Source organism: Eumetopias jubatus, unplaced genomic scaffold (assembly GCF_037043125.1).
Source record: "Eumetopias jubatus isolate StellerSeaLion01/CBP00866 unplaced genomic scaffold, mEumJub1_p1.0 scaffold_13, whole genome shotgun sequence".
Lineage (NCBI taxonomy): Eukaryota > Metazoa > Chordata > Mammalia > Carnivora > Otariidae > Eumetopias > Eumetopias jubatus.
The window spans coordinates 109,966,203-109,990,290 of record NW_028274819.1 but is presented as its reverse complement, the minus strand read 5'-3'; the positions used below and the strand labels follow the sequence as shown (position 1 = coordinate 109,990,290).

Below are 24,088 nucleotides of genomic sequence, written 5' to 3'. Positions count from 1 at the left end.
GACGTCACGCGCTGCCGCAGAGCGCCGAGCGCAGAGGCGGGCCTCGGTCTCCGCCCCTAGCCGGCCTCTCCTGGAGACGGCGGCCGGGCCCGGGGAGCGAGCGCCCCCGGTGGGCGGGGCGTCGTGCACGCCGCCGTCCGCTCCGCCCCCCGCCCCGACGCCGGGGAAGGGGGCGGGGTCACGCCAGCGTCCGCGCCGTCAGAGCCGGGGTGGCGGCGAGCTGCGTTCTCGGTGCGCGGCCCCGCCCGCGCCGGGGTCCCGCGTCGTGCCGGCCATGGAGGGCGTGCGCTGGGCCTTCTCGTGCGGCGCCTGGCTGCCGAGCCGCGCAGAGTGGCTGCTGGCGGTGCGGTCGATCCAGCCCGAGGAGAAGGAGCGCATTGGCCAGTTCGTCTTTGCGCGGGACGCTAAGGCAGCCATGGTATCCTCCAGGTCTGGGGTGCGGAGGGCCGGGGCCGCGCGCCCGGCCCGGCGCCCTTTGTGTGCGGGGGCTGGCGGCGGCGGCGGCGGCAGCAGCCCCTCCCCGGGGCCCCCGGACCGCGCTCTCCCCGCCGCGCGGCCCGCGGCCCCGGCCCCCGGCGCCCTGCAGGGGCCCGGCCTCCGCGCACAGCGGCGGGGCTCGCGGTCGCGCGGAGGGGCCTGCGCCGGAGGGGGCCGGGCCCCGGCGGGGGGTGCCCCTCGGGCCGACCTGCCCGGCTGCGTAGCTGGGGGAACGCTGTTTTAAATGGAAGTGTGGGTTGTGGTTACGCGTTTTCAAGCAACAAAGGGAAAGTTGCATGTTGCAGAGTCACCTCCGCGGCAGACTGCAGTTTGAGATGGCCTCTGGGTCTCTTCGCTTCCCAGACCGCCATTTCTCGGAAATGCCCCTGGGTAGAAACCCCTTTTCGTTTGGCGTGTGGACCAATCGATAGTGTTTTGAAGGCATGGTGGTGAATTTGTTTTTAACTTTTTTTTTTATAGTTTGTAAGAAATTGTGTCATGCAAAGTAAGGCAGATTTTATTTTTTTTAAAGATCTTATTTATTTACTTGACAGAGAGAGAGAGAGAGAGAGAGAGAGAGAGACACAGCGAGCGAGGGAACACAAGCAGGGGGAGGGTCAGAGGGAGGAGCAGGCTCCCCGCCGAGCAGGGAGCCCGATGGGGGGCTCGATCCCGGGACCCCGGGACCATGACCTGAGCCGAACGCAGTCGCCCAACCAACTGAGCCACCCAGGCGCCCCCAAAGTAATGCAGATTTTAAAAAAGTCAGTGTTAGAATGGAAGGGGAAAATCCTTGAAAGATATCTCATAAAATATTACAGACTTTGTCATTTCATACCCTTGGGTATTTTTGCGTGATTTTAGTAATTTGTTTCTTAATAATTAATGGAAGTGGGACAATGGAAGGAGTATATGGGAAACAAGTCATGCATTGCTAATTACTGAAGCTGAGTGATGGGTATACGGGATCTAGAAATACCTGGACATAGGCACAAAGATGTAGGTACAACAGGGCTGTTCACTGGGAAATTTTTTATAATAGCTAACCTAGAGCCAGCCTAAAAGTACGGTAGTAGGGAAATAGTCCATCGGGGGGGTATCTTGGTGTTGTGAAATACTATACTACAGTCAAAAGGGGACAGACCAGACTCTTGTACATGTACAGACATGAAATAACCCCCAACACTTGCAAGTTATAAAGCTTAGGCGTGGTGCAGTACTCCATATAGTAGGATCTCAAATATGTCTACGTTAAAAAAATTGATAAAGAGGGACTTTAACTTTTTCTTCTACCTTCTTAAGCGTTGCTTAAATCTTCGTACAGTGAGTTTAGTACTTATACTTTTAAACACTTAAAAATGAATTTATTCTAGAAACCACAAAAATAGACTTTGTATGTTACAGGCAGGGTACCTGAATGTTTAGTAGACATTAATACATACCACATGTTTTGCTTACTTAACAGGCTGGTCGTCTGATGATAAGGAAATTAGTTGCAGAGAAATTGAATATCCCTTGGAATAATATTCGTTTGCAAAGAACTGCAAAGGGAAAACCAGTTCTCGCAAAAGACTCCTTGAATCCCTACCCCAATTTCAACTTTAACGTCTCTCATCAAGGGGACTATGCCGTGCTTGCTGCTGAACCTGAGCTACAAGTTGGAATTGATGTAATGAAAACTAGTTTTCCAGGTAATGTTGCATATGTCTTGTTTTCTAAGTTCTTATCTGTTCAGAAATCTCAGGCCAGGAGATGTATTATAGATACTGAAGTTTAGGAAAAATGTACTCAGTACTCAATGGTGGTGTATCTGAGAGAGCATGTATCTGAAAAGAGTGTATTTCCCTTCTGCCTTGAACATCAATAGACTTCTATGTAAAGGAAGGATTCTCCATTATTGGGGATGCATGTAATGCTTTGCCTAGAGGCAAAGTGAAAATATGAAGGTTTTCGTTTTGGATTATACTTCAGCTTGTTAAATAAGACTAAATTTGAAACTTTTCCAAGATTGTTAAATTTTGTAAAGAACAATTTTTACATAGCTGTTTGTCTTTTATTTAAATAACATATTAAACGGAACTGAAACTCAACAATTTTGAAGAGCATTCTGTTCAGAAAACAAAATAACTGTATTGTAAGAACTTTGTTTCACTCAAGTCTTTGAAAATTCATCAGGAAGTTGTTGTTTTACTTAAAAAAAAAAAATCTCAATGGTGAAGTATACTAGAGTCCTTAGGTAGATAGGTAACATGTATTTGTGTTATATCTAAATACAGTTCTTTGCAGTGCATTTACATTAGTGAAAACGAAGAGCAGACAGTTAGTAAAATATTTAAGTTGCTTGTATTTTGCTTTAGAAATTGTAATTGGTGGCTGTAGGAACTGTTTACATTGATTGTGGGGTTGGGTGTACCCAGGCAATTTTACTAGAGCACAGGTTCTCTTCACTACCGTGTAATTTTCGTCATCACTCACATTCAGTGAGCACTTACTCTGTGTCAGCGCATTTTGCCAAGTACTGTACGTAAATTGTCCGATTTAATTGTTCCAGCCGCCCCTTAATGAACACGCTAGTATTCTTATCAGGAGGTAAGGAACAGGCTAAGGAGAGGACCAGCATCTTCCTAATTTCAGAGTGTGACTTCCGAATCTCCGCACTGTCTCCACCACAGAATCTTCTGTTGCCCTTAGTCTGGGAGACTTGTATTAACTTCACCCCCACCCGTATTTCTGCAGAGATAACGATGTACCTTAGGGAAGGCTTTGTGATCCCTCTGTCATAGCTAGGTTCTTTAGTTATAGGCTCTCATAAAATGAATTTCCTTCATTCTAGTAACCTATCGCAGCTCCTGATGACTTAGCGGGATACCTGATTGTCTTTCCCGTGGTCCTTATGAGCCACACGAGAGCAGGAGCTGTGAGCTCCTTCCGAGCTTGGTTGCTATCCCGTGTCTTAGCCCCCCTAGTTTAGTGATACCAGCGCCCACTAAATATTTTGTCAGATGAATGAAGCTGTGCCTTGTGCTGCTGCCGTGAGGCTTGAGTATGGCTGTGAATCTCCTCTCTCACTGTTGCTGTCAGTGTATTTACCTCGCATTTTCCCACCATTTCCTTTTTTTTCTGACCTGCTCATAAACCTCTCCATTAGAGCTCTGTTCTTAACTTTCCTCGGGAAGCTGTCCTAGTAATGATGGGGACTCGACCCAAAAATCCCTGGGTAAGCATCAAGGCATTTTTTTAACCCCCTAATATTGTTTACTACATTTCATGTGAATATGCACATGTGTTTTTCTCTGGAGAGGATCTGGTTTTCATCAGGATCACAGCTTATTCTAGGGGCGCCTGGGTGGCTCAGTTGTTAAGTGTCTGCCTTCGGCCCAGGTCATGATCCCGGGGTCCTGGGACCGAGCCCCTCATCGGGCTCCCTGCTCAGTGGGGAATCTGCTTCTCCCTCTCTCCCCCTGCTCGTTTTTTCTCTCTCAAATAAATAGATAAAATCTTAAAACAAAATAAAACTTTTCCAGAAAAGGTGAGCATGGGAACGAGCCTATATGCTTTCATAGCTTTCTTTTGTCCTTATTCCAAATATCAGAAATTACCTGAGAGCCCCCTGGTCCTTCCAGGGCAGTCGGCACAATTACACAGTGATGGCTGACTCCTCACGCTGATACCTGCCTTGAAATTAGGCCTGTGAGACAGATTTTATTACCGGTTGGCTTCATGGACAATGTTGGCTTATGGTCAGTACTGGATAAACAAGTAATTACTAATTGAAACTTTTAATCATTGGATAATTGAGCAAAAATTGAAAACTCAGTGTCCTGTTAATTATATTTTATTAGAGCCCCCCCCCCCCACACACTTTTTTTGACTGATCTTATTTGGCTGGTCTCAGTGTCCAGGCCTTCTACTATTCTTTGCGTCTTTTCCAAAGAGTGGTTGATAACGTCTCCTCACACGGGGAGGAGATCTTTTCCATCTGTTACTAGTATTGTGATTGTGTCACTCATGTCTGAAGTATGAGGGCGCACAGTTTCATCACTCGCGACGGGGGACTAGACACTGCTTTCCTTTGCTGAAGATTCATTTGAATTGCTTGTTCATCCATATAACTGGGGCGAATTGCCGAGTGATGGAGGGTGCAGCTTTATGCCTTGTGTCGGACACCGTTACTGGATTGTCCGCTCTCAAGATGGAGTCGGCCTTTGGGGCATAGCGAGTGCTGTGAAAGACTCGGTTCTCCTTCCGTCGTTCATTCTCCTTGTGTCCACGCAAGCGTCATGTAGGGACTTGCGGAGTCTTTCCTTCTAGCAGGTGCAGATGGTTGCCCTCACTCTCCCAGCTTCCCCCGTGCTGCCGTGGCAGGGCAGTGGGGACAGCTGATGGGTCTGGGGGTTCCGGGGCTCTTCCAGCCAGATGCCCACAGTTGGGCAGATTGCTACCCCTACCACTTGATTCTCTGCTTAATGGAGAAAAGAGCTTTACACCAAAGTAACTCATGCCTGATTGGTGCTCAGTAAATGAATGTCTGGAGAAGAGGGTTAGAAGATATTGGGGACCCTGGTGTAAGGAAGGTGCCAGGGCAGTACCTTTCTAACCCCTGGGGGAAGTGCTTTTGTAGGCCATCATCATAGTTTGCTGCCCCCAATTGGGAAATTGATTTTTCCTTCATTTTCTAATTTTTATCCAGCATTAAAGACTTTTGTAGTTCTAAGTATAAAAGAAAAGATAGTTTTATGAATTGTTTAATTTTCTCATATTTACAAAATAAGGCAAATCAGATAGATACAGTATAAAAATTATGATTTAAATTTGGGAAAAGACCAAAATAAATTTTTCCCATGATTTTACATTTTCAGATTTCCATTTTTATTATAAATGTGGCGGACTAATTGGCAAGACAGAATAACTCAATAGTTTGAGATTTGATACCAATTTAACAGCTTTGAAATGACTGACAAAGACCTGCTTTCTAGAACAGCTGCTCCGTGAATTAAGTACAAAGTGGGAGGTGGTCTTATAAGCTGGGAAGGTGGTAGAGTCTACCGGTCTTCCTTCCATCACACCGTTCCCTGCATTATTATAATTAGTTCCCCCTTTTCACTTTTGTCCCCACCCAGCTAGTACATTTCTCTGTACAGAGGACAGTGGTCTTTAAAAATGCCTACAGCAGGGGCGCCTGGGTGGCTCAGTCGTTAGGCGTCTGCCTTCCGCTCAGGTCATGATCCCTGGGTCCTGGGATTGAGCCCCGCATCGGGCTCCCTGCTCAGCGGGAAGTCTGCTCCCTCTTCCTCTGCTCCTCCCCCTGCTTGTGCGTGTGCGCGCGCGCTTTCTCTCTCAAATAAATAAATAAATAAAATCTTAAAAAAAAAATACCTACAGCAGTTTTCTCAAAACTCTTGGGTTGGTTCTTAATAAAATCCAGTCCCCTTAACGTGACCCTATCGTCTTGAACTCATTTACCTCTCTTTTCACATTTCTGGCTGCTCTCTTTGCTCACTGTCTTCTGTCCACACTCTTATTACCTCGAGTGTAGCAAACATTTTCCTGTCAGTCCTTCCTTCTGCCTGTTCTCCGCCCCCCCCTTTTCTTGAGTAGCTGAGACGTGAAGGATGAGAAGGAGCCAGTACCTCCTTAGAGAGGACTTTCTGACCCTTCGCGGGCCTTCTCATCTGTGACTGTAACTTAGTTACTGGATTCCCGTCTGTTCTCCTGCACTAGAGAAGGTCAGGAAGCATGGCTTGTTTGTGTTTGCCGCTGCGGATCTGGTACTTAGCAGAGAGTGTAGCACAGAGCAGGTGCTCCCTAAATACTTATTGCATGTACAGATGATCGGAGTTCTAGGTTTTGCTGAAAGTGTTTGTTGAAAAATGAAAAAATGAGTAACAGCTGAGATTCTAGTTGGAATATAAACCGTTCTCATCAGTGAGCTACGATTACAAATAGTTCTTCCTTTGAGATTTCCTCCTCACCATCCATGTATCTCCCAGCTGCTTCTCTCCTTCGCCTCCCCTTTCCTTGGGTTCAGCTTTCCCCCTTGTTGCCGGTACGGTCTCTTCCACTGTTCTCTCCATGTACACTGGTCTCTTGGCTAGACCTGAGTTCAGCAGGATGTGCTTAAAGCATTTTTCTTTTTTAAGCTTGGAGACATAGAGCCTGCAAGTAGCTTAAATAAGTCACTCTTCCTTCTGTACTCTGAACTCCTCCCTAGAAAGCCTGGTCTTTGCCAGCAGAGAGTTTTCCCCCTGCCCGGGTACGGAGCGGGTCTTCACTGCACAGAGGATTTGAGTGGGGTACGCAGTGTAGAACTAGTGTTTACTGAGCATTTCCTCTTTGTGACACTGTGTTAGAGCCTCATGTGCGTTACCTTCATCTGCTTAAGCCTAGGTTGTAAGTACTCTCTATTTTATAAAATAGAATAAGACAGGGGCATCTGGGTGGCTCAGTTGGTTGAGCATCTGACTCTTGGTTTTGGCTCAGGTCATGATCTCAGGGTCGGGAGATCCAGCCCCACGTCTGGCTCTGCACTCGGCGTGGAGTCTGGCTGAGATTCTCTCTCCCTCTCTTCCCCTCCTTTGTGTGTGTGTGTGTGTGTGTGTGTGTGTGCGTGCTCATGCCCTCTCTCTCTTTCTCTCTCTCTCAAATAATCTCATCTTAAAAAAAAAAAAAAGATTAGAATAAGACACTGGCCCAAGAGGACAGCTCAAAAGTAGATGATCATGGATTTGTGCCCATGATACAAAGCGCACGTATTTAGCCACTGCCTCTCAGTACTAGATTTTATTGATAGCTGTTTAAGGATTTGCAAGTACAAAAATATATGAAAAATTCCATGGAACTGGGTTAAATGAATTTAATGTTTTTATGGAGCCACTGATGTCTTAAGAGTATGAAAAATACAGTGAGAGGGCCTGGCTTAACCATCCTCTGCAACTGTGTTCGGCGTAAACAAAAGCATGGTGTCCGCAGAAGAATAGACAGCTAAGAGTCAGAGCCCGGTATTTTTTTTTTTTTTTTAATTAACATACAGTGTTATTTGTTTCAGGGGTACAGATCTGTGATTCAACAGTCTTACACAGCCCACAGCGCTCACCATAGCACATACCCTCCCCAGTGTCCATCACCCAGCCACCCCATCCCTCCCACCCCCGACCACTCCAGCAACCCTCAGTTTGTTTCCTGAGATTAAGAGTCTCTTATTGTTTGTCTCCTTCTCTGGTTTTGTCTTGTTTCATTTTTCCCTCCCTTCCCCTATGATCCTCTGTCTTCTTTCTCAGATTCCTCATATCAGTGAGATCATACGATAATTGTCTTTCTGTGATTTGACTTATTTCGCTCAGCATAACACCCTCTAGTTCCATCCACGTTGTTGCAAATGGCAAGATCTCATTTTTTTTTTTTGATGAGCCCAGTATTTACATAAAGTAGTTCAGTGGATAAAGATCATTTATTAAATGGTACATTACTCTAATCACAAGAGTAATAGCTTACTGACTGTTTGAATTTGTTTTTTGTATAAACTACATATCTGTACTTTCTAATCCTTGTATAAAAGATCTTTATACGTTATGGATATTAACAGTTTTTTGACCAAATTGTTGAATTTTTCCCATTCTATTATATATTTATATTTTAAATTTAGTTATATTTTTGGCCATATGAATTTTATTTTTTAATTAAATACATCTATCTTTTCCTTGATAAATTCTGAATTCTGTGTTGTTTGGAAAAAATAATTAAATTGATAAAAGATTTACTCTACCCATAGAGTAGAGTCTGTTAGCTTTTGTTCTAAAATTGCAATTTTATCTTTACATTTAAATTTTTTATTCCTCTAGAATTTATGTGTGTATTGTGTTTTACATCCTAATGGCTAAACAGTTCTACCACCACCAGTGCTGGGTAGATTAAGGCATAAACCCGGAAAGTGCCGGGAATTAAGTACCTAAGGTTGTTGTGGTAGTTGCTGTTGTTATATGTATAGAATGGTGGTTCTAAAACGGGTCAGGATACTAAAACCAGCCAGATGCTTCTTAAAAACGCAGACTCCTTGAAACCACCCTAGACCTACTGGAACAGAATTTCTGAGAGTACAGCCAGGATTCTGTATTTCAGCAGTTTCTTGGGTGAGTGGCAGACGTATTAATGTTTGGGAAACTCTGTATTAGGGGTAATTTACAGAGCTAGCAAAGAGAAAGATGGTAACACATTTTAATGATTGAAGTCATGAGAAAGCCACTGGATCCTGTCTTACTCTGTACAGCAAAATTAGAGTTAGGTTCCTGACAGTTACTGGCGCTCAGGGGAAGTGTCTGCTTCGTCGGACTTCTGGAGGAAGGATCCCTGTTAAGCTTACGAGGTCAGAAGGAAGCGCGACGTCAGCAGATGTGATTGATTTCATATTCCGTCTTCTCTCTCACAAACACGGGAATGTATTTGTGGCAAACTTGGTGGACAGAGGTTAATATTGTTAACATGTAAAACGCTTGGAAGTATCGATGGGCAAAGCCGTCCGGACTCAACTTGGTGAAGGGACGAGCTCACGACAGAGGCCCCCCACTCAGCACGGCGTGCTCGGCGAGGTCAGAGCTTCATCTGCTGCGGGCGGAATAGTGCAGGCATGTCACCTGCGCATTCCTTAGTCTCCCCGACTCTTTGTCCCCTTCTGAAGCTTTAGAAACCCCACCGAGATGTTACATAAATGCCAGTAAAGAGGTGATGGGGGCCGGATGCGGACATTGGGCTCCAGGTGTGGCGCTGAAGCTACAGACTCCTGTCTTGCAGCGACAGGAATTGATTATGTTCTGAAGGCCACAAGTCCGCCAGCCTGTTGACAGGGTCGCGCCGCCTCTCGTTCTGGGGAAGAATCCCTCGTTGCCTCTTCCTGGTCCCCTGGCAGTGCTTGCCGTCCCTTGGCTTGGAGCTGCTTCTCTTTGGTTTTACCTTCGTCTTCACGGGGCTGCTCTCCTATACTCTGTCTCTCTCCGTGTGTATGCTTGTTTCCCTTCATGAAGACACCAGTCATTGGATACGGGGCTTGCTCTGATCCGTGTGACCTCATCTTGATTACATCTGCAGACTATACACATAAGGGTACGTTTCCTAGGTTCTGGGCGAGCATGAGTTTTGGGAGACACTGTTCAACCCAGCACAGTCCATCTTCTGCCTCCCGCCTTCCCCAGTGTCTGTGTCCTCCCCACGTACAAAATAAAGTCATCCTCTCCCAGCCTCTCCAAGTCTTAGCCGATTCCATCTGACTCCAAAATCTCTTCTGAACACTGTCACCTCAGAAAGTTCCACATCTCATCATTTGAGCGATCTCACTCAGGTAGAGGTGAGACTGGGTATGCTCCCCGGTGGGGCAGAGTTCCTTTCTTCAGTGACCTTGTTAAACTAGAAAACAAACCATCTCCTCCTGTGACTCATTGGTGGAACAGGCAGAGGATAGACATTCCCATTTCAAAAGGGAGAAGTTGGAAGATAAAGGGAGGCATGAGTCGGGTCCCAAGCAAGTGTGCAGCCAGCCGGGCAAATGACCTAAGGTTTCAAGGTCTGAGAATAGTCCTCGGTGTCTCCACGCTCTGTGTCCTGGTCCCTGGGGCGGCCCCACCCTCCTGCCCCTCGACCATGCCTCCAGGATCCTTCCCTCGTCTTGAAGGATAGCACGTTTACAGCCATGGAATCCCGCCCTCGCTCTGTAGGCCTGTTTCCTCCCGTGTGTTGGCACGTGTGTGTGGACAAATGAGCATTTACAGAAACAGAGCAGCTAGGGTTCAGGGCTGCCGGCGTGGGGGGCTTCCAGCCCAGGTCGCTGCCTCTTGGACCAGGGCTTCTGCTCCACAGCACGTCTGTTGTCCGTAAGCTGCGAGAAGCTTTGCGGAGTCACTCGCAGTTTTTCTTTATTCTGGGTCTGTATCTGGGTAAGTTCCCAAACAGGTGAGCTGGTAAATCCTACGTTATTGTGTACATACTAATGCAAATTTTAGAAGTCTTTCGCTTCCCATGGAAGCAAGAATATATGTTATCCAGTATTTAGAAAATGACACTACTAGAATTTTTAATGTGACTTCACTGTCAAAAGCTAAATGTTATTCTGAAGCACACAGTTGGACACTGCTTCCCCCTAAAATAACGGATCCCTTTTCTTGAAGGCAGAAAGGTGAACTTTACCTGAGATGCTGGTGTAGATACACATTGGTGACCTTGTCTGGGGGACAGGTTGATGTCGGTGGCCTTTGAGGTGGTGGCACGAGGAGGATTTTTTTTTCATAGGCTTGCAACAGCAGTTAGAGCACTTACTTTAAATTATTTCGTTGTAGGTTGTGACTGTATGTTTAATGAACTTCCCGGCTGCACTGTGGTCTTGAGTAGTTGATCATTGTGGAACACTTAGTTAATATCTAATACTGCTTTTCCTAGAGATTAAGCTACAATAGGGGAGATCTGGTTTCTGTAAACTTGGTTAGTCTAGAACAATACAAGTTTTTGAGTAATTTTATCTCTCTCTATATATATAAGCTCTTAAACATCTAGTAGGATGATTAAATCAAAGACTATTAGGATTTGCCAGATTATATGGCTGATAATTGTGCTGCCTTCAGATAGTCTGAGGGACAGATCTGCTCTGGTATTTCCTACTGGTATTTTTTTTTCTTTAAATTCCAGTTTCCTAGATAGACTGGACCTCACAGACCAGTCCCCCTCTGTGTATTTCCACTATAGAACCACACTGTGGCGCTGTTGTGCTTTGGCTGAATATTTACAAAATCCTCTTCCTGTTGCTGTCAAATCTCTTATTTTGTGGAATGGGTAAAATGCTCTCAAAAGTATATGAAAACACTCATATTGGATACTTTTTTAGCTGTACATAATCAGTTTGTGATTGCTTTCAGTGATTGTGCTAGATTGCTTTTTATGTTAATCAGTTCGTTTTTTATTAGCATGCATATTTGGATTTTTTTTCTTGATTGCCCCATCTTATTTAGTTAAAAAATCAGAGGGCTTTTTGAAGGTTATGAAGAAACCAACAAACAAAATGACACTATAGATGACAACAGGCATATATTTTTAAATACGACTTTTTGGATAGGGTTCCACCAAAACTACAGTTCTACTCAAAATATGCAGTGCCGTCTTCCAAATCCAAGGTAACCTTTTTCCCCATTATTACTGTTCTGTGCCAGGATCTGTTGAAGAGGAAACAGGTGATGATTTATGTAGATAACAATGCCCCCAGGATTTAAAATCTCCAGGTTTACTCTTGTCACTTTTGCAAGCCTGCCGTCTTCAGTGTGTTATTTCTCAAGCCAGTATGCACTAGTTCTGCTTGCATTTTAACAAGACCGTTTTTATTCAGGGGCTTAAGGAAGGTGTTGGAGAGTAAGGGGTCCATGGCCTCAAGAAGAACCCCCTTCCCCGGGACTCCCAGATCAATTTACTATTTCAGTGCTTTGCATGGAATGACTTCATAGCTTTGCTGGGCTACTTTTAGGAAGTAATAGTCTTTTAACAATATAAATAGATAGAAACAGTAAATATTAGTTGGATTCATAAAATGTGTTGAAATGTATTCTCTCTTGAGAATAGAGTGCCAGGGAGTAGACAGATGAATTAGATGAGTCTGATGAACTTGGAAATAAATGAGAATGTTTGTCTTGATCTGTAAAGGACCCCCTATCACTCATTGTAGGGTCATCAGAAATACTTCCCGGCTAAGAAGAAGAGACTCTTGACTTTGTTGAAGTGGAAATGGTAGGGGAATCATAAACAGTCGTGTGGAAAAACTGGCTTTAGTATGTTCTCCCCTTGACAGAACTTTGGGAGTGGTGGTTGGTTCCTGTAGGAGGAACTGTAAGCCCCCTGTAAGGACAGGTCTGTTCTGCTTGTCTGTCCCTGGCATCTAGCACTTGGGTGTTTTTAGAGTGAGTGATCCTCATAGGAGCCCTAACTGTTGAATCCTCGCAGGGTGAGATGGCGGTAAAATGCCAGTAAAACGTTCACTAGAGGGATTTGACATCTTTTTTCCCCAGACAAGCTTCTAATGCCCATAGAGAATATGGTGGTGGTGGTGTCTGTTGCTTCAAGAGTGGTAGTCAGCCAGTTGGGCACGTCAGATTTTAGAGCTGGGTACTTTGGAAATGGGAGTTGGAGTTACAGTAGATATGCTTATGTTAACACGATCTACAGAGGCACTGCCTTAAAGAGGAGGCAGTATTTCTGCAAAATAACGTAGTCATGAATGAAGGACATAGGACAGTAGGGCGTTAGGAAGTAACCAGATAATGGTTAAGTTCATTTATTCATATAGTAAATGTTTGTGGTTCATCTCCCTTGGGCCAGGCTCTCTGGTGGCCCAGCTAGGCTGTCGGTGTGTGTGTGAGGCCAGGAACCAGGACTGACGTTTGTAACCATTAGTTCCAGATACATGTTTGTGGTAATGTTTATACTTAATCTGCATATTTGTACAGTAAATGAATGATGATAGAAACAACTTGCTCAGTGGTGAAGATAAACAGCATAGTTAGATTTTGGAAAAATAGAATATGAAAGGCATATCTTGTATTTTTTTTTTTTTTTTTAAGATTTTATTCATTTATTTGACAGAGAGACACAGTGAGAGAGGGAACACAAGCAGAGAGAGAGAGGGAGAAGCAGGCTTCCCGCTGAGCAGGGAGCCCGATGCGGGGCTCGACCCCAGGACCCTGGGATCATGACCTGAGCTGAAGGCAGACGCTTAACGACTGAGCCACCCAGGCGCCCCCATATCTTGTATTTTTAATTTGCATCTTAGCTCTTGATTCTGAGAATTGGATTGAGTTATTTTATTTATCGTATCTGTTTAGAATGCTCTGTAATACTTTGTGGAACAGAGGCGCTAGGGCTGGGTCTCAATTATTTTAAAATGAGCATATTTCACAGGGACATCCCTGAAAAGACCAATGAAAATCTCTTTTTATTTGGAGATGTCAAATTAGGAAACATGTTGAGAGACCATTATTTTGAAGGAAATAAGCATATGTTAATTTTGCAGTCAAAGTGGTAACTTAGAATAAAAACAAAAAAAACGATCCTCGACTTTCTCCCGGTTTTCAAAAACTTACAGTAAAGAAATTGTGTTTTTTTTCTTTTTTTTTTCTGTTCTGTAGCAAAGTAAAAATCTAAATCCCAGGGAGTATCTGTCTTAAGAGTGTTGTGGATACAAAGATACAAATGTAGGGATCCGAAGGGGTCCGTGCACCCCGATGTTTATAGCAGCAATGTCCACAATAGCCAAACTGTGGAAAGAGCCAAGACGTCCATCGACAGATGAATGGATAAAGAAGAGGTGGTATATATACACAATGGAATATTATGCAGCCATCAAAAGGAATGAGATCTTGCCATTTGCAACGACATGGATGGAACTGGAGGGTGTTATGCTGAGTGAAATAAGTCAATCAGAGAAAGACATGTATCCTATGACCTCACTGATATGAGGAATTCTTAATCTCAGGAAACAAACTGAGTGTTGCTGGAGTGGTGGGGGGTGGGAGGGATGGGGTGGCTGGGTGATAGACATTGGGGAGGGTATGTGCTACGGTGAGCGCTGTGAATTGTGCAAGACTGTTGAATCACAGACCTGTACCTCTGAACCAAATAATGCAATATATGTTAAGAAAAAAAGAAAAAGAAGAAGATAGCAGGAGAGGAAGAAGGAAGGGGGGGGAATTGGAGGGGGAGACGAACCATGAGAGACGATGGACTCTGAGAAACAAACTGAGGGTTCTAGAGGGGAGGGGGGTGGGGGGATGGGTTAGCCTGGTGACGGGTATTAAAGAGGGCACGTTCTGCCTGGAGCACTGGGTGTTATGCACAAACAATGAATCATGGAACACTACATCAAAAAAAAAAAAAGTTGTGGATTTCTGATACTCTACCACATACAGGAAATGTCCTCCTAGTTACTTAGAATTTATACCACTTTTGGCTGCTAAATGGTATCGGATTGGGCGCCTGGGTGACTCAGTCAGTTAAGCGACTGCCTTCGGCTCAGGTCATGATCCTGGAGTCCCGGGATCGAGTCCCATATCGGGCTCCCTGCTCAGCGGGGAGTCTGCTTCTCCCTCTGACCCTCTTCCCTCTCGTGCTCTCTATCTCTCATTCTCTCTCTCTCTCAAATAAGTAAATAAAATCTTTAAAAAAAAAATTTATAAAAAAAAATAAATGGTATCGGATTTTCAGAAGGCATCTGTTGATATAACCATATGTGGTTTTTTCCCTTAATTATTTAATAATCCACAGAATTTCACAATTTCTTTTAAACTATGCTTCTGTTTCTGGGCTAACTCCTGCTGGTCACTGAGTGTTATTTTAATTCCCAGCTTTGATTTGCTGACATTTTGTTTAGGATTATTGTGATTATATTAAGAAATAAGGTGGCGTGCAGCTTTCTGTCTGTGGTTTTTAACGATTTTGGTAATAGAACAGCTATTTTTAATTCTGCATTTTCTCAATTGGCAGGTCGTGGTTCAATTCCAGAATTCTTTCATATTATGAAAAGAAAGTTCACCAACAAAGAATGGGAAACAATCAGAAGCTTTAAGGATGAATGGACTCAACTGGACATGTTTTACAGGAATTGGGTATAATTTCTTTCTAATTTTGAGAGTAAAAGTCTAGGATAATCCATTAGTTTCACTAAAAATGGGAGCAAAAGTCCTTTGGTTACCCAGTAGTTCTTAGAGTGAAGTAAATGGGTGATTACTTGGGAACTTCATGATTTTTGTGTATCATTGTTACATCATAATCACATTTAAGAAAATTGAATGTATATTCAATGCTCAGAAGGCACTTGCTCTAAAGCTAAAATAAAACCTCTTATTTATCGCTATTTATAAATAATATTTAACGTTCTTGTTTTCAAAGGATCTTATACACATGAGGCCTTATTTAACAAACACTAATGTAGTATTTACTACGTGCCAGGAGACACATGCTTTTCATAAGGTAGTTCATTTAGTTATGACAGTGCTGTGAGGAAGGTACTGTTAGTATCTCATGTTACTCATGACAGAATGGAGGCACCAGGGGATTAAATGATTAATCTTAAGATCACACATCTGGTTTGTCTCTGTCCTACTGCAGGTATAAAAATAGATATAATTTTTTTGGCTTTTTGTTTTTTTAAGATTTTATTTGAGAGAGAGAGCATGAGCCCGGGGAGGGGGGGTGCGGGTAGAAGCAAACTCCCCGCTGAGGATCATGACCTGAGCCAGAGGCCGATGTTCAACCAACTGAGCCACCCAGGTGCCCCCCAAAATAGTAAGAATTTATAGCCCTAATGTAGCATAGAGTTAAAACTCTGGTTGCATTGGGCCTGTAGAGGTTATGAAGAGTTTTGCCTGCTGAATGCTCTAATAGAAAATACCTCTGTATTTTAGGCACTGAAAGAAAGCTTCATAAAAGCCATTGGTGTTGGACTAGGCTTTGAATTGCAACGGCTTGAATTCGATATATCCCCATTAAATCTGGATATCGGCCAAGTTTATAAGGAAACACGCTTGTTCCTGGATGGGGAAGAAGAAAAAGAATGGGCATTTGAAGTAAGAAATTTGTCACACTTGCTCTAAGAATCCCCATATTGTGCGCATGTCTGTGAGATGGGTTTGGGGTCTGGTCACTGAAGCGACACAGCTGGAGTCCACTGTTGGTGCTCTGAAGGGGGTCTGTGACATTTAGGCTGACACTTGAAAGGTAAGTCACAGTGAGTTCAGTAAAATGGGAAGGGAAAGCGGCCAAAGGCGGCCACTGTGTCTCCTGATGAGGGGGTTTGAGAGGGAGTCCAGGTTAGACGACCACAATCATGTGGCCATAACTGGCCAGGTTAAAGATTTCGGTCTCTCTCTATATTTGGTCTCTGTCACTAGCACTTCATGGTCCCTAGAGAGAGAAACCCAACACAAACTCATTTAAGCCAAAAATACAGTATTATAGGCTATTAGAGTGATTCATGTCACCGGGCCTCAGAAATAGCTAGAATTCGGGACTAGAAAACTCAGAAATTTTATATCTTTTACTTTTTCCTTTCTATATGACCTGGCTCAGTTTATTATAGACTGAAAATGCTAGCTTGGACATAATCAAGAATCCATTATTTATTGTAACAAATACAGAGGACTTTCTGTTTACCTGAATATTGTATCTCACACCTGGAAGAATAATGCTTTAGAAAAATGAAATGTTAGGTCAAGAGGGATATCCTTTTTTATAGGCTTTCAGTTTCCATAACCAGTTGCTGTTAGGAAGGTCACCACCAAAAAGTTCCAGTGATGGGGTTAGATGAAATAGAAATTCTTTGCATTGAAAGGAAAGTGCTTAAAGAAGTAGAAATTTTAATATTTGGGACAGATATATTTTCAGCTTTGCCATTGAAAAAAATTGTAAAATTTGAAAATTTTAAGTTATAGCTTAAACTTTTTTTTATAAGATGGGTTACATAACTAACAAGACAACATGTGCTCTCACTGAAGCAGATTAATCTTTGTAATCTAATGCTAAACTATCTCCTAAAAAGACAAAATGTTCGTGCTCCCTTTTGGCTTGTTGGAGATTATAGGGAAGTTCTGGTATTCACAAAAATTTTATGGGTAAAAGTGATAAGCTTAGGAAAGTCTTGAAAATTTAGAAAGTCTTAGAAGTTAAATCTTAAATTCAGTAGCACTGAATGAACATCGTTTAAGTAGCTAAGTTGCTGATTTCATTTTTTTTTGTTTCAACTGACATTTATTATGTGCGTTGTCCTTGACAGAAAGGACTTAACGGCAAAGTCCCTCCACTCACAGTGATCCGTTGAGTATGGATGTGCTGTAACTGAGTCATTCATTGTGAAGTGGTTTCTTCATATTTGCTCTGTCGTATTTCATATTTACGTGGTTCTGATGAGGTCAGAGTCGATCAGAGGAGGCTTTATTTTGTAATCAGTGTCACTGAGTTGTGGCTTCCAGCAAGGTAGGTGTGTGGGTAGGTTGAGCAGGGGTGTGAAACGTGCTGTGTTTCAGCGGACGGGCGGCTGCCCACGCCTCCTGATAACTCCCCTCAGATGCAGACGCCACAGAACTCACCACCTGAGTGGTTTGTAGAAGTGGTTACAGCCGAAACGTGTCTGCACCGTGGTGTGCACGTGATCAGTATATTCAGTGTGAAAAATGGAAGACCATGTATCAAAAAGGGCAATTTTGTCTATAATAACAAATATTGTGAGCTTGCTTTTAGTTAAAGGGAAAACACCTTTGACCTGTTAAGTCTTCTGACACTTAGCTACTTTTTTCTTCTTTTAAATGTACTTGTCCTTAGTGAATCTCATTTTTTTTTTTTTTGCTAATTTGGGTACCTTAAGGTGTGAAGCTATGAGTATCCAATTTCTGATTGTAGTTTCCTGTTTCAAACTGGTATCTTACGGAGGAATGCCTTAGTATGGTGGCTTTTCATTGGAAACTTTAGTTTGGGTGCTTTTAATAGTTTGTAAAGATACTGAGGTGACTGCCTCAATATCCTCTTCTAGGCCCCATCCCCGTTGTTTCAGACCCTAGTGGAAGACAGAAAACTGCGTGTTCTCTCAGGCTTACCTGTGAGTTTCCATGGAGTTCCCATGGGCTGTAGTTCATGACATGCTTACAAACCAGGGTTGCAGTCTGAGTTTTTTACGTGTACACCTGGAGTACATCCAAAATAAACACCAGTGATGGCCGAGGACTGTCTCGATGTGTGGCCAAATAGGACTGTCCATCTAGGTCGTTTTCTGGCTGAAAATGCACAATCAGACCAACCAGAAATGTGCAATGTTCTATTAAAAAAAGGAGGGACAGTAGTGGATCCTATGTTTTAAAATATTGTCCTAACAGACACAAAGGCTAGCAAGACAGGACAACTGAAAGCAGGCTTTGACCCTCGGTGGGCTCTGGTGCTAGGAGGGGGGAAAGGCTGTAAAGGGACTTTACTGGATTCAGTCACAAACACTGCAGTTCAGGTAGCAGATTTAACTCTTCTTTCAGTGTAAACTTCCTGAAGCTGTTAACTCGTGTGGTTTACATGAGAGAGCGTCCCAGTAGGAAGTACATGCTGAAGTCCAGGTGACGACGTAAATGGGTGAGGGGAGCTGGGGGGGGTGGTATATGTGTGTGCCTGTGTATACAGAGAGAGAGGGAAAGGAGATTGAAAAATATAGACAGAAGTACATCTGAGTTTGCACATTTAATGATGTTATTAAATTACCTTTTATTTTTCAGGAAAGCAAAATAGACGAGCACCATTTTGTTGCAGTAGCTCTTAGGAAACCGGATGGATCTAGACATCAGGTTGTAAGATTTTAAGATTTTTCTTACTTTTTTCTAAAAAGCATGAATCAATGTGGAGTTTGTTCTTTATGGATGGAAACAGTCATCCGGTTTCTATCAGGTTAGAGGTGTTTAAGATTATAGATTTAGGAGTGTTTTTCATTATCAAATCCTTAAGATCATCTGGGATTTCACAGAAATTTTTTAAAAGCGTGTTACCTGTTTCTTCATACTCAAGAATATTACAAAGAAGACATTTTGATAGTATTGTCCTAGTACTTGCGTTTCAGTGGAAACTCAAGATAACCAGTCTTAGTCCCCTCAACAGTGGCTTATTTCCCGGTGAACTGGGGCTGTGTGGAATATAAAGGTACCAGCTGATGGGTGTTGAGTAATGGCGTTACCTGGCAGGTTGAACCTGCTCCCCCTTTTATAGCAATCTCCTGAATTAGTCCCAGAGTTACAGGCTCACACGCCTGGGGGCCGTGGGGCAGAACACTGGTCTCTGTCCTCCCCGTCACAGTCTGCGTTTGCTTGCTTCTGCTCTTAATCGTTACGTGAGGAAATGAAACAAAAACACCCTCCCGGTCAAGGACCCTCAGCCTCCCTACACATAGTTGTGATTCTGCGGAAATGATGTTTTAAGGAATCCCTGGTAGTGTTAGACGAATCGGAGCTGTATGCCTGTCCCTATTTTTAGGGAGCCCGTGTGAGGCCCCATAGCATGACCGGTGTATGTGTGTCATTACGTCTAGAACAATAGCTCCGTACACCAACCCTGCTTTTGATCCATTAGCCGAGGATTTAATGTCTTCATAGCTTAGTTACAAGGGGATGTTACCTGAAGCTGTTCTGGCCCAGGTTGCCTGTCCTCGTGGGTAAGTCTCAGCTTCACACTGCAGAGCGCTGTATGCTCTCTGCCCCTCGAGCACGAGCGTGCTGTCCGGCAGACCTGGCTTCCAGGCCCAAGTCTGCCATGGTAACCTGGGTGTGAGCTGGCACGGAGTGCTGGATCCTCCTGAGCCTCAGTTTCCCAATCTATAAAATTGAGATAACCACGCCATCAGCATAGTTGTGAAATGTAAATCATGTAAAATCGTACTGGGCCTTGTTACAGCACAGTGTGAAATCCACCTCCTGCCCCCCAGTGGGCTGGCGCTCTGTCTGAGAACATGATACAATGCTCACCTGGAGAGTTGAATGAATCATTTCCTGTAGAGGTGCTGAATCTCTTGTGCGGTGATGGGGCTTTATCAGATCTACCCTCCAGAGAGTTCTCAGAAGTTTGCGTTGTGGCCCTCCTCATCAGAAAAACCTAGCTGCTTATTAAAATGACATATTTGGGGAATCCTTTTAACTCATCCATCAGAATTTTTGGATGTGTGGCTCAGAAATCTACATTTGAAACAAATACCATGGGTTATGTACCAAAAAAATTCAAGGATCGGGTGGTTAACTTTTCTTAACTTATGTTGGCAACACTAACACGAGGAGTGATTACAATTATCTAGAAATCCTGCTCTGTTATAACTTAATATTACTGACTTGTAATAATTTGGCCATATTTCTCCTTTTCCTAATTATGAAATTGATTGTAAGATGAACATGCAGTAAAACAATGAGGTAATCTATTCTTTCCCCTTTTAGGTTCCATCTGAAGATGATTCTAAACCAACTCAGAGGCAGTTTACTGTTCTCACCTTTAATGATTTAATATCATCTGCTGTTCCTATGACCCCTGAAGATCCTTCATTTTGGGACTGTTTTTGCTTCACAGAAGAAATTCCAATACGAAATGGTACAAAGTCATGATAGCATTCCCTGAGTAACAAAGGAAAATGAAAACTGTTTGTAATCTTCTGTATTCACAAAATAAATGCCTGATAGTATCAAATTTTATTTCAAAAACCAGTTTTCAAAAAAAACCACAACTTTTCCTATCAGAAACAGCAGGCTGTCGGTATATGTGTCCCTCTTCTTTTCCCCCATTTGCACGGGATTGACAAAGAGTAGAAAAGGTAGCAGGATCCTAAAAGTGATAAGTGCTTGTTGTAGAAAAGAGTAGAAAATGCAGGTATGCAAAGAGGAAACACTCAAATTCTTACCTTTCAGCGATCACGATTCCTAGAACCCGAAGTATCTTTCTAGACCTTCTAGGCAAAGGAATCCATATTAGTACACCTTTTTTTTATGGAAATGTAGTGTTGTGTGATGTTTTATTGTCCCGACTGCACGTCGCCTGGTCGTCCCTGTGCGTTTGTGGCCCGACGGGTGCTAGAGGCTTCTGCTGTGTGGTCAGTACCGGGATGCTTTAGACCAGAGCTGACAGCGCCCGACTGTAGTGAAGCTCAGTCGCCTGACCGCGCACACACCGCCCAGCTGCCCTTGAGGGCACTTGGCTCGCCCGAGCCTCACTTGACTGGTTTGGCCTTCAGCTTCTCTCCCTCGTCGTACGAGCTGCTCTTGTAACTTCAGCTCACATTCGTAGAACTGTATCTAATAGGCTGCAAAGGCCGTTTCTCCTCTCGCATCTCGTTTCTGTCAGTGAAGAGGACTTGCCCAGATCCCCGCGTTTCCCCTCAGTTCCTGTTGACTCAGATCCCTGAGAAGGCTGTTCTCCGACAGTGTCTGCCTCTGCGGGAAGTGGACTCTGGGTGGGGCCGAGGCGCAGTTGGGGGCACAGGCTTGCGGGGAGCATCCACCGCGCTGCCTGAGGCCCAAGCGAGGTGCACTGCGGTGCTCGACTCCTCACCCGGGCCGGGCGTTGGGATTGTCTGCGGTTTTTACGATCAGCAGTGGTGCAGCGAATGGCACTGTAACCACATCGTGAGGTACATGCCTGCTTAGGTCCTTACCAAAAATTCTACAGGTGGCTCACAAGGCTTGAGCGTTCTTAACAGCTTTGATGAGTATTCCCAGATGGCTCCCGAGAGGCCCTGTAATTCACGCTTCCAGTTAGTGTGAGGTGTGACCAGCCCTTCACCCCACCCACGTTCTCCCTGCTCAGCTGTACATATGAGCCCTTTTTTTAATTTAATCTTTGCCAATATACGTGAAAAATGGTATGTTATTTTTTTAATTTGTATCTCTTTAATTACAAATGAGATTGATACATCGGTGTTTTTGGCTGTTTTTATTCCTTTTTTATGAACCACTTGTTCATTGTGTTTGCCTGTTCTAATTTAGCAAGTAGGACTTAAAGGTGGGAACATAACATATAAGATGCCAAGACCATCCTGTCAATGACAGAGTCACTTCTGTGGCTGTCGTGCATGTCTTGGGGAGTTAAAGTCTTGTTAAATATCGAGAAGTGAAATAATTTCATTGTTTTTGTTACTAAAATTAAGAATTGTGTGTAGATTGTATAAAATTAGATACTTTGTTTAGTAAAAAAAATTGGAATGTTTTGTAATTTTTTTATTTTATTAAGCATGCCCAAATATCCCAAGCATAGTAAGTAATGTGTTTTTAAAAGATCAAGTAGCATCCGAAATAGGAAGCATTGTTATCCCTAGCATGAATGTGATGGTGAAATGGAAACCTGTCATCTGTCTTGTCATGATAATAAAGCAGTTAACTTTCGTGAATTTTTATGAGCTAGGCACTGTGCTAGATTTCATGTTTTGTTTTTCTGTTTCTTAAAGTTACACGTAGTTTACAGAGGTACATAGATCTATAGGTTTGTTTTTCTGAATGAAAAATACCACCCCCTTGCCCTCATTACCCGATTTCCTACCCCAGAGCAGGCTCTTTGCTTTACCGTTACCGTATCTTCTGACAGCATGCTTCTGTCGCTTCTACTTTGCTTTTCGCCTGTGTAGGCATTAATCCCTAGTGTCAAGCTTGTTCCTCTGCTTGCAACCCATTGGATGCTTCCTTCCTGCTCCCTTCTGCCCCCAGCAGAATTACATTGTAATTCAGGGCTCTCATTATTGACTGATCCGGAAGATTATGGAACGCTGTGCACAGCGGACTGATGTGATGTTATTCTCACCCCGTACGGCATTTTTGGTTCCGTGAGTTCACAGTTGACTTTGTATGGTTTTCTGTGTACTTACTGCTGATGCAACCCCAGACTCTGCTAGATGTATGAATATCTTCCCCAGATGTTCAGACACGTCAGCACTCTCAGTTTCATCTGTTTTCTCGAAGAAACGTTCCGGGGACAGTGTGTTTTGTCCAGCCTGGCGTTGGTCCCTTCTGTGGCTGCTGGAGCCGTCATCCTGAAATCGCCTCTCACTGTTCCCGGGGGTTGCCTGTCTCTCCCCTATGTCGGATTCCCTGATTTCCCATTTCCTCTGTCTCCTGTCTTAGCGTGTCCTCAAGTAGCTTCCTAAGAGCAGCGGGGACACGGGAGGTACATTTTTCGAGACTTTCTACGAGGAAGGGGCAGTCCCCGGAGTGATGTAAGAGATTTAGCTGCTGCTGACAGATGCTTCACTCCTCTTGCCGCCGAAGCCCAGTATTTGGTCCTGCTAATTGCTGAATCCTCCGCTGGGCTGGACCACAGTGCTCTTGATTCTTAACTATGTTTTGCTGAGTCCAAAATCATTATTTGCATTATGCCATACTGCTCAAGGTGCCTTGGTTTCTGTTAATAGTTTCCTGCATAGGAACTGATGGATTGATTTGAAAAATGGATCTAAGTAGGTATGTGCGCATCTTCACATACCCCTTGCCATTTAGAACTCGGGGATCAAATAGATGTGGGTAAAAATTTCAGTTAAATTTATCGCTGTCCTTGCTACTCAGTATCAAACTCAGAAACCAGTTAGATTCAGGTACTCGGTAGCCCCTCACTGGCTGAACTATTTGCCATCCGACCTTGAAAATGAAATAGGTTTATACATAAGTATGTAGGTACATGCATCTTTGATCAAAAATATGCCTGACAACAACTCCATCTGCCAGGACTCAAAGGAGAGATAGAATTTCATTTTATGGGGGACCTAATATGTCATCATAGAGTTTGTGGGTTTGAGGTTAGCAAAGGTCTTTGGACATAAGTCCAGTTAACAAAGTGGCTTCTTTGTCTTAAGGTGTTCACATACAGAGTCGCTCACTCCCTTGGTAAGTGCTTCACAAGGGTCGAGCTAGTCAATCCTCAGAACCTTACAGAGTAGGTTGTATCATCCCCATTTCACAGATGGAGTAAAAGGTACTGTGACACTAAGCAACTTGTTAAAAATCATGCATCCGTGAAATAGTGGACTCGATATTTGAACCAGATAGGCTAGATTCAGAGTCTGACCTCCACACAATCCAGTGGTAGCCGGTGAGTGTTTTCACAAGCCATCCCG

The 24,088-nt window shown here is 43.7% G+C and overlaps 1 protein-coding gene across 2 annotated transcripts; it reads left to right on the top strand.

Moving 5' to 3' along the window:
- The first annotated feature begins 216 nt into the window (after window positions 1-216).
- AASDHPPT (aminoadipate-semialdehyde dehydrogenase-phosphopantetheinyl transferase) lies at window positions 217-22,375 on the top strand. Of its 2 annotated transcripts, none has more exons than XM_028105814.2 (6): window positions 217-418; window positions 1,943-2,168; window positions 14,977-15,098; window positions 15,897-16,058; window positions 18,741-18,809; window positions 20,436-22,375. In XM_028105814.2, exons 1-6 carry the CDS (start codon window positions 275-277, stop codon window positions 20,598-20,600), a joined length of 888 nt encoding a protein of 295 aa, XP_027961615.1. In that variant the 5' UTR covers window positions 217-274; the 3' UTR covers window positions 20,601-22,375. The 2 variants fall into 2 exon arrangements, with proteins under 2 accessions (XP_027961615.1, XP_027961616.1); XM_028105815.2 differs by having other exon boundaries at window positions 344-429.
- Window positions 22,376-24,088: the final 1,713 nt, after the last annotated feature.